This window comes from Electrophorus electricus, chromosome 11 (genome assembly GCF_013358815.1).
Source record: "Electrophorus electricus isolate fEleEle1 chromosome 11, fEleEle1.pri, whole genome shotgun sequence".
In the NCBI taxonomy this organism is placed as follows: domain Eukaryota; kingdom Metazoa; phylum Chordata; class Actinopteri; order Gymnotiformes; family Gymnotidae; genus Electrophorus; species Electrophorus electricus.
In genome coordinates this window covers 9,100,679-9,111,266 of record NC_049545.1, presented here as the reverse complement: position 1 = coordinate 9,111,266, position 10,588 = coordinate 9,100,679, and the positions used below count along the sequence as shown (strand labels likewise).

General features: G+C 35.9%; 1 protein-coding gene across 1 annotated transcript; it reads right to left on the bottom strand.

Annotated features, from left to right (window-relative positions):
- Positions 1-409: 409 nt before the first annotated feature.
- On the bottom strand, positions 410-6,149 carry LOC113585675 (pancreatic triacylglycerol lipase-like). Its single transcript, XM_035531610.1, is given in 15 exon segments — positions 410-502; positions 736-903; positions 1,142-1,253; positions 1,551-1,680; positions 2,524-2,619; positions 2,621-2,643; positions 3,274-3,393; positions 3,676-3,795; positions 3,942-4,025; positions 4,028-4,049; positions 4,805-4,840; positions 4,842-4,940; positions 5,085-5,207; positions 5,748-5,902; positions 6,098-6,149. Coding segments are annotated over 15 exon segments (1,404 nt in total). The 3' UTR covers positions 410-438.
- Positions 6,150-10,588: the final 4,439 nt, after the last annotated feature.

Sequence of the window (10,588 nt, the reverse complement as noted above, 5' to 3'; positions counted from 1 at the left end):
ACAGCTTTGTATTTGTAGGTTTGATAAGATGGAATTCTTATTTCACTCCTCCATGCAGAATATCTCCAGATCTGTCAGAGTCCATTATTCTTTGGGCCTTAGGTCCTAGGCCTGAGATGGCTGTTACGCTTGTTTATGTAGTTATCTTACATCAACACACATTCCCCAAAATACTCTTATTTCATTGAGAAAGAGAACACAATATATACTGTGCTCCTTTTTATGATTGCCCCAACCTACATCTGGCACTGGTAGCCAAAAAAGTAAATTGTGCTCAAATATGAGCACAATAAAATTAGCATAATTTTACAAATAGTTTTTGTTTTTTCAAATGCCAAAATAAGTGCTTCTGGTTACAGATTAGTTTTCATTGTGAAAAGATGAAACAAGGCCAGTAGCTGTGTTAATGCTTTATTGAAATATCTCATATGAACATCATTAGCAGGGAGACAGTGTCTGAAGGACATTCTCTCGAACCTTTTCATACCCACAGAATGTGAACCTACAAGAGACAAAGGGAAGTTACACCAGCTTGTTACTGCACTGCCCTTTACTGCATATAATTCTAGGACTTATTTGGTGAATAACTTCATGTTTTAAGGTAAATCCTGATGTTACTACTATAGTACTTCAAAGTTTTTGATGTTTGGGTTAATCCTATCTTTAAATGTTAACTATAGACCAACATGAGCTATGGTCAATAAATTAATCAAAACATCAGAGAAGGAAGCTCACGCTCTCCGGTCCTTTCCTCTCTGCACAGTTATTTTTGTGGCACCGAACTTGGGCAGCAATGGGTTGAGTACATTGTTGTTCCAGAGAAACTTCACATGTGTCAGATCACCCACATCTTTTTCAACATCAATAAGGAGTTGATAGGTTTTTCCAGGCTTCAGAATGCCACTGAAACAGATAAGAAAAGAGCACCTTTGGTTAGATGTTTTTGTTCCTAAATGATCTCAAAGTTTCAATTATCTCAATTCCTTGTTAATGTTAGCTTTTTACATGTCACATTATGATTCTTGCTTCTGTAGACATATTAAGTGAACAGATAAAAATGTACTGTGGAACTGATAAAAGCATATTATGGCACCAATGTCAACCTCATCAAACATTTAATTACTGGCTGAATGGTGCATACCTGTGAATCTGGTATTGGCGAGTATTTTCAGTTGCACCATACAATGCCACAAGGAAGTATCCCATGTTGGTTCGAGAGCCATCAATGGTAATTGTCACTTTATAGCGATAACCTAAGGGAACAGCAGTGATGACATAAACAACTTTCAGACAGTATATTTATCAAGAAATCCAGACCTACATGAATTACTGGTTACCCCCACTGCACAATGTATTCATAGCAAGGAAATGTATTAAATTATAATATGGCTATGCAGAGTATGTTCTAATTACATTTCACTGGCAAATAGCTATTCCTGGCAAATAGCTAGGAAATATAAGCAGCCTATAATTGTGGCATGCCTGGAATAGGCATGCCTGGAACAAAGGTGCATGTTTGTGTATGTTAGGTGAGACTCGCTGATCCATACGTGAGAAGGGCCGAGCATCACCCGTGTTCAGGTAGAACTTCATTTTCTCTACTCCATTGGGCACTTGGAATGTGTCAGCATAGTGACCCATGATAGCACATGCACTGTTAGCACATGGGAAACAATGTCCCTGGAAGACAAAACTCAAGTTTTAATTTGATCAACAAAGGCTCTTTGAAATATCTCTCCATCAAGACAGTCTCTTTTGAAACCCTCTTACTGGTGCAGTACATAACTAGAATATTATGCAGTAAGCACCATTTTGCTATTTATGTTCAAATATATACTCAGATATTTTACAATTATAAAGAACAGTCATTGATTTTACACTGTCTCTATTTTAACAACAACAGAGTGCCTATTGGTAATACCAACTCTCAAAGCTTTCTTAAAATCTGCCCTCATCTTTCAGAGTGCGTTAGACACCCAATAAATCCAGTGATGACAGACAACAGTTTACCATGCTTTTATAGAGTGAAAACAAGCAAGTTTACAGTTGTTAGCCAGATGGAAGGATAACACGCTCATGCTTTTATAAGAAGAGTAACCAGTAGATATTGGTTCCCATTGAGACATAGTCCACATGAGGTCATGCCCTATGTCCGCTTGCCCTATGTATTTGGGATGCATCCCAAAGGGGGGATAAAGAGTTATTTGTAGGACAGCTGCGGACACACACCCTCCAAGGGGGAGCCCATCTAGTGGGGCTCTGACTAAACCAATCTCAGCAAATCAACTTCTAAAACTGTAGAAAACTGTTCACAGCCATATCAATGTCATGTGCAATAACAGCTGGCCCCTAGTCCACCATCCCATTTTCCAGCCATACCTTCTGATGTACATTGAAATCCTGAGTCATATTTCAGTAAAGGGCACCCCACAGTTCATCCTACTCCTTATTCCTATACTCTGCTTGTTTTTATTGATGTACCCTTTTTGGTTTGTATGTCTCAGGCTGGGAAGTCCCACTTACAGACTCAAACATGTCGTCGTTAGAGCAGGGATATCCCATAAATCCTTGAGGAGTTAGAATGCTGTCACTGTAGTACTTGTAGGATCTCAGGTGGTTTGCAGGCAACAAAGTCACGGGTGCCTCACAAAAGAGCAAAAAGAAAGAGAGGTAGGCTGACTGACTGAAAAGAACAACAACAGAATTGGGAGAAAAGATTAAGGGATCACTGTGATCCCCCGCCCCCCCAGCATGGCACAAGTAGCAACAAGAAGAGCAAAAGAGCTTCAGTTATGCAGCTTTGATTCCCTGTTTTGGTTCCCTGTTCTCTGCAGAAATAAACCAGAGCAGACTCGACTGTGTCCCTCCAGTCTATCCCTGTATTATGGAACCAATGTCAACAATTGATCCCCTGCTTTATTCTCTAGCTACCCCAGCAGATTTTGGAGAGGTTCTGAAAACAGCATCAGGGTTGTCCAAGGAATAGGAAGTCTCTGTTACTCTGGTTCAGAAAACCTGTGATTACATAAAATGGCAAACTGAATAAAAAAACCTAATAAAATTCTATTTTCTTCCAGCTATAGCTCTATAACTGTGAAATAAAAAAAAACATGCAGCACTTTTACTAGTTTAGAATTCTGATGAAAAATGTACAATGATTAGGCTAAGATGTTGGTTTATTCTTACCTTCTCACTCTCTTTCATTATAATGAATTATAATTTTTCATGAGATTGATCAGGATTGATTATTAGGGTTATGCAATTTTCTCCTACCTTCCCAAATTCCATCTATGTCCACAATTTGTGAGATTATGTTCTTGTCACAGCCAGGCATATGCTCTCCTCCGTTTGGGTAAAAGTCAATGTGCCCAACAGCTTGAAACATTCCAAAGCCTAAAATAAAATAGCATGTTTCATCTATATGAGTGCAAACCATTATAATACATATTCATGCAATTATTATTGATGTTATCACATTTGGTAATATTTCTTCTTCTTCTATTATTATTATTAAAGTAGCCAAGGGAATTTTTTGGAGGAGAATTATCAGTGTTTGAGGTGGAACTAAAGGTATGTGTGACTTTACAGTAACTAATAATTTAGAGAATAACATATGCTATTACTAATAACTTGTGCTATATTTAGCTTGAGAACCTTGCTGTAAATTAATCTCACCAAGGTTGGGGATCACTGGAAGACCGTCTGTGTGAATAACATCAACAAACTGAGCATCGGTGGGGTCTAGTCGTACTATAGCAGGACAACCCTGGAAATAGGGTTCAGCTGGGTCCAAGCCTTGGAGAGTGAATCAAACTCGTTAGATGACCTAAAAACCACTTTCTGATTTCTGAAAAGGCAAACAGGTCGAAAATGTCCTGGTCTACCTGGTCACAGTTTAGTGATTTGCTGTAGTTCTGCACTGTAACGCCACTATGTAGTACCTGTAATCCTGCCAAGTCCTGGCGTCCTTTGGCCAGCCTCTGCTGCACAATGGGCACCCAAACTGTGCCCAATAACATGGACATCTGAGGCTTCTGCTGGAAACTCTCCTGAAGATAGAAAATGCTACAAATATGTGCAAAACTGAAGAATTTCTACATTTATTCCTCTGAATGTGATTGGCTGTTTAAGGCAGTAGTTATATAGAATTTTTGTGGATGTATTTGTGAATGCCAACCTTTTTAAACCTGTATTTTATTCGTTTTTAATAGACATTGAGTTGTCAGTATCAAAAAAAATAAATTTGTTTATTTTATACACCCATCTATACTATTGCTGTTCATTGCTCTTTGGTTGGGTGATTAATCTCTAGTGTACATTTTAGAAAGTTTAAATTTCCTGTCATTTCCTCTGGTTAATTGCCTATGTATATTTATTTAAATGTGTGATATGTCTAGGTCTTGAAATAATGATATCGGCTCCTTCTAATTATCATTATATGGATAGGGTGAATAAAAGAAAATAGAAGAGGACCAAAAGAGGAAAAGGATTGCAAGATAGATTATCCCATTTTATTTCCCATGTATAATGCACAGTTTAAACTGCTTGTTTTGTTTTTTGCTGTTCATGCCTCAGCTTTATCTGTTAGACTTTGAACCTTGAGCTATTAGTTTTGTTGTCTGGTTCTGTGAACTTCCACTTTGCCTGCAGGTGTTCCAGCAGGAGTCAAGCCTCTTAAGCACTAGTCTAATAACAGGTTGTAATATTTGGATATAATGCCTTTCTTGTATACCAAACTGAAAATTGAGTTTCTGTGGATCGTTGAAAGTTTGAAAGTTTTTGGAGGTCATTTTGTTTGACCTACCTTAAAGACAGAAATCATATAAGCCACCTGAGCTCCCAACCACTCGAATGTTATTGGCTGCCTGTGTGTAGAGTGTTCGTGCCCCAGTTTTCCAATCCACACAGATACAGTTTATGTCCTCAACCTGCAGCATGAGCTGAGAAACAGACATTAGACGAAACAAAGAAAGTTTGAAATAATGAGGAAAACTGTCAAAATGTTTCACCTTTAAGCAATTTCAGACAAAGATAATGAATACATTTTGAGCACCTGAATACTCAAAAAAGTACTTCTTGTGTACCTGACACATGTCAAGAAGCCAGTTCTCATCTCCTTTGTCAATGAATCCATGGATTATAAAACGGGTTTTTCTGGTTGGTTTATATTGGGATGCTGCAATGACATCTTTATCTGTTTTGATTTCCTGAAGAAATTGAGAGACAAGTATTCTAGAAAAATTCTCCTCTTGTAAGCCTTCTGTTCTCTTGACTTTTCCTAGAGGTTACTTTTGCTACATTTTAATATACGCCTATAGTAATAAAATCTGGCAGTATAGCAGATAGTTGATTTTAAACATTGGCAAATATAATTCATCATTGAACATAAATTTATTAGTCCATGTTCTGGATAAACTTGACTGCACTGTTTACCATTTTGAAAACTTGAGACAGATAGCAAAAATAGCATTATATCTATTTTCACAGCCAAGTCTATTATTGTCCAAATATAAAAACATCAATCTAGGAGGAGATATAGACATGACAATAACAGAAATTGATATATTGATATTTCTCTTAGGCGAGTGCTTATCTCCTGCTTGCTCACTCTCAGCTGGGAGAGTTGTAGCACTACACAGACCAGCATGTTTCCCCCTAACATACCTTCCTCACTCAGCTAAGGTGGAGCAGCACCCCGTGCAAAAGGGACTGCCTAAAGGACTACATATCGGTCTCTACAGGCTTACCTGGTAGACATTTAGGTTTTCGCGTGTAAAGAGAAGGAAGCGGGCGTTGATTTTTTCGGGGCTCCATGGTAAGCGTGAGATGGGTCTCTCAATAGTGCCACTCCATGGCATGTCATTAGAGAAGCAGCCAAGGTTTTCATAGCATACCTGTGCACCTGTCAATCATTAATACTAATTAAGACTGAACAAGAGGGAGCATGTGAATGTCATGTAGATAACTAATAGGATACAGTTTAACTAATAGCACACAGACATAGTTGATGTCCTCAGCTGTCATCATCAGTTGATGAAAATATAATAATGAATGTATTTAAAGAGAAGGGGTTTTCTTGTTTTTTTTTAAATCTTACCATGTGCCTCTATAAGGCAGCTCAGAAGTCCTCCAATCCACACCAACCACATCTGAAAACATCATAAAACAACCATTAGCATAATTTAAATCAAACACCATCTTTTTCAACAGCTAACCTAACAAAAGTACTTACGTTGATGATGAGAGTCACTTGAAATATATAGCCCAGCTCCTATATACAGTACTGTGGTCATCATGGGGATGGGGTGATGTGAATGTGGGAAAAGCCCAGGTGAGGAGTTGGCAAATGGTCTGTGTACCTGTTGTGAGCATGCTTCAGGATACAGGACATTCACCTTTTAGGGGGAAGAGTTAAAGTTGCAGGATTATCTACTTATGAAAATAGATTCAAAATATTGTTAGTGTTGTTTTAGTGGATTAAGTTGAAAATTGCATAAACTGGATTAAGATATTTCCTTCTTTATGGCACATTATATACCACAGCATCACAAAAACGATTAGCCTAAATTATTCTAAATGTATATAAGTTGATTGCAGTCTAAGTTGTGAAAAATATCTCTTATTAAGCACCAGTATATTCACAACATCAGCGACCTTGGTCAGTTAAATTAATTGTCATTCATTGTCCATTGCTTTTGGAACTTTAAAGCAATGTTTTAATATTAGGTCTAGGTCTACATGATGGCTAATCATCCACATGGTTGATGATTCACCATAGATTTTTTTGAGTGCCCTCGAGTTGTTCAGTAAAGATGGACACTACTTCAAAGAGACCAAACAAAGGCTACATGCCAGGCAGGTAAATAAACGTTTTTGTACTGTAAAATGGGTACTGGCTATAGTCTACTTATTCATCAGCTGTGGACAGGATATTGTGGTATGCAGTGGAATTACATTTGATACAAAAATAAACAAGGAGCACTATTAGGTTCTTTGTACCACGTCACACATGCCCTCTCCAAAATAAGATAATTTCAAAAAAATGTTATTCCAGGATTTACTTAAATAGAATTTAAGTCATTTTTGAATTTAGTGGTTTTCTTTTTGGTCAACCAATATATTCAGTTTCAAGTGGCCTATTTGCTTTGAACTAGCATACTGCTCTAAAACAAGACCAATGCTGCTAGCTCCTTGGTGTCTGAAAGTTTGTGAAAATATAATATACTTAGTTGCCAACAGGTGGCAGAAAACAGCAAGTTTTGTGTCATAGAACGTTACAGAGTTGAATGAAAAGAACTATAGGCTGAAAATAAACTGCTGTATTTGCTTATGTAGGCTATAAACACTCAATTTGGCTCAATTTCTACCAGTATAATTATCTGAGGTACATCGCTATACCCTTTTGGTAAGTGCTTAGAATAGGGAATAGCTCACAGTATCGTTAGACTATAAATGATCATTAATTTGTATGAAGATGGGAATTTAATCAAAGTAAATTAAATAGTACATATCATATGATGCAGTGAATGCTTGCCTCTGGTTCTTAAAGTTCAAGATAATCCTATTTGAAAAAGTTATGTGAGGTTTGGAACACTTGGTTAATTTAATAAGTCAACTGATTAATTTGATACTGTGTGATACATCTGTATACTGAGTGAGTTATTCCCAGAAATGTTAAGCCTACATGATGTGCATTCAGCTATGTCCCAGGTACACTATAAGATCAATGATGTTTTATTACAAAAGAACTTAAGATGCATAAGAATTAAATATAATTAATTCAGAAATTTTGATAGTGTTGTTTTTATGTGGTTGCTTTTTTAAGATAAAATATTGCTTTATTTGGGATATTAAGGTGTTAATTTTGCTATAAGGCATTTGTTTCAGATCTTATTGAGCCTGCAGAACATAGAGCCAGTCATGGAATCATTGTAATGTAAAGCAACAGACGGGTATTAAAATGGAAAACCAGGCCTTGAGCAAAGAAGATGTCATGTCTAGGCATGAGAAAAAGAAAACTATTATATCCAGACAGTGCTGCTGTATACCTCCAGAAGTAATATCCAAATAATACATTACATTTGAGGACGTTCCCATTGCAATCCCCCAGGCAAAGAAGCTTTTATTTACAGATTATCAGAGGTCATTTGAACATGACATAATTTTACACAGAGATGTACATGTAGAGTTTGTATTCTACACCTGAATTAATTTAATTTATTGTCTGGGAGCATTTTTAAATACTGTTTAAAAGAGTTAGAGTGTAAGAACTAATATGGTTTGGAACAATCTTTATCTCTCAGGCCTGACATTGCTTTTCAAGTCTCAAAATAAGGGATTAAAATAAGGGATTACAAAAATTCAACAACCAGTTTTATTTTTAAAATGTTTTTTTTTTTTTACTTTAGAAATCTAAAACAAAATAAACAAGGTTGCACATTACATTTTGTACAATAATGTAAACAGTGTTTGTCTATAGCAAACTACACACAACCTGTAGCTACAAAGTTGCACTTTGTAAATGTAAAGGTTATTATACATATTTTTGCTACAAGACTATATGTTATAGGTCTTTTACACTTTCACTAGCTAATTCTCTCTTTATGTCTTTCAGTTTATATTATATTATATTATATTATATTATATTATATTATATATTTATAATATTAGTTTGGCAGTTTGTGCAAACATAATGAAACAGTTATTATATTCAGACATTGCTGTCAGTTTCCATCTTTCTTTGATCAATTTGTCTTGCAATAATTGTAGAGAGTCTTCTGGGCACACTTTAATTTCTTTAATCCTCATTTAGAGTATTGTATAAAAAGAAATGACATTTCCTTCGCAGTGTTTTTATTTTCAGTACCAATTATCATGATTAAGACACTCTGCTCAAGCTTCAATAACTTTTATCCAGTTTTTATATTAATTTCATCTTAGAGAATCATGACATGAAATCACTGTACCATTGATTAAAAAAAGTAATTAAGAGGAGACTTCCAACTATATGTGCAATTCATGCTTTAGGGCAAAGGTTCTTCATATGAAGCATCATACCTTTTTGGATGTATTGTGTTTAGAGATTAGTTTTGATATTTAGCCTTTGATAAAAGGTTTTCATTAATTTGTGATTACAAGTCTTGGTGTTACAAGTCTCATATTGGGTAATTCTCAGAAAAAGCACAACTAGCATTTAACGTTATTAGAAGTTAACTAATTAACTAAGGTTTGTACAACTCATTCTCCTGACAGAAGAATGTTTTGTTGTTGTATTACTGTTATAAGAACTGAAAAGAATGTGTGTGTGTGGTGGGGGGGGGGGGGGGGGAGGGTTGAGGGAGAGAGTTTCATTCTGGTAGGATATTTTATTGTTAGTATTCAAAATCTAAAATATTTGTCATGATATGACATGTATATGTGTGATAAATACCCTTATCAGATATTTGTAGGTTGTTAAAAGAGTAGAATGCTTGCTATCTAAGAAGCCATTGATTCTGTTGATTGTAATTTAAGTGATATTTGTCTCAAGGAAATTATAGACAGTGTTGGGTGACTCTTTTGGACAAACAAGCTAACCAAAGACAACTATGTTAACATGGACCGATTAGATGAAAAAACATGAAAAAAAGCATAAGATTGGCAATGTGCAAATGATGTAAAAATAAGAGTTGTTATTTTGTCTCATAGTTTATGATCATAAGTATGAAACAAATCACTAGTTTTAAAATAAAGCAACTCTGCGTCCTTATAAAGTGCATTTATTTGAAAATTTCTTCTATTTAAAATACATATAGAAATATGGCAACTATTTATCTTCTGTTAAACATCCTTAATTCTTAAACAAGAATCACCTCTTGGCACAATTTCAATATTAAGCTTTACATTGCTTTATAGATAAATAAAAGCTTTGAGGTGATTGTTACTACACCTACTGGGTTAGAAGCATTTTTTACACTATGGGTCATGGCCATTGTAAATGTGTATCTTTCTGGTTCACAGTCTGTTGTGTGCAGTAAACATTGGGGACTAGAGGATATTTACCCTTCAGTGAGATATTGATTCAGAGTGCTGAGAGAGGATCATCAGTGTGACTGAGCCTTGCCTTTTTTCCATCTACTGATCACCCTCACAGAGACAACTATCATAGTCAGGGACAGGGACTTTTCTCAGTGACTACTTATTTTAAAGAGATATTTTGAGTCTGCAAATGAATTAGCTCTTGACCCTTCTATGCCTTGTGTGTGTGGCTGTGAGTGGGGTGTGTGTAGATTCCAAGGAGAATTGCAGTGTTCTGTGGTTTAGAATGTGTTTCTGAAGTTTAGATGCATAGCTCTGTCCTACAGCTCCTGATTCACTGGAAACCAAAACCTCAATAGGTCTTTTGGCAGTACATGGAGTTTGTGTCTGGTTTCATTGTTGGAATCCACATCAGGTATACCAGGTACAAATGAGTAGCTGTATTTTTACTTTATGAAATCTCTGTTTATATACCTCTTGGAACATATATTGTCCATAACTAAGAAGCTAATCACAATTCTTTAAATTTAAAGCTCAATTAATTTGCATACCCACAGATATTATTCTTAGT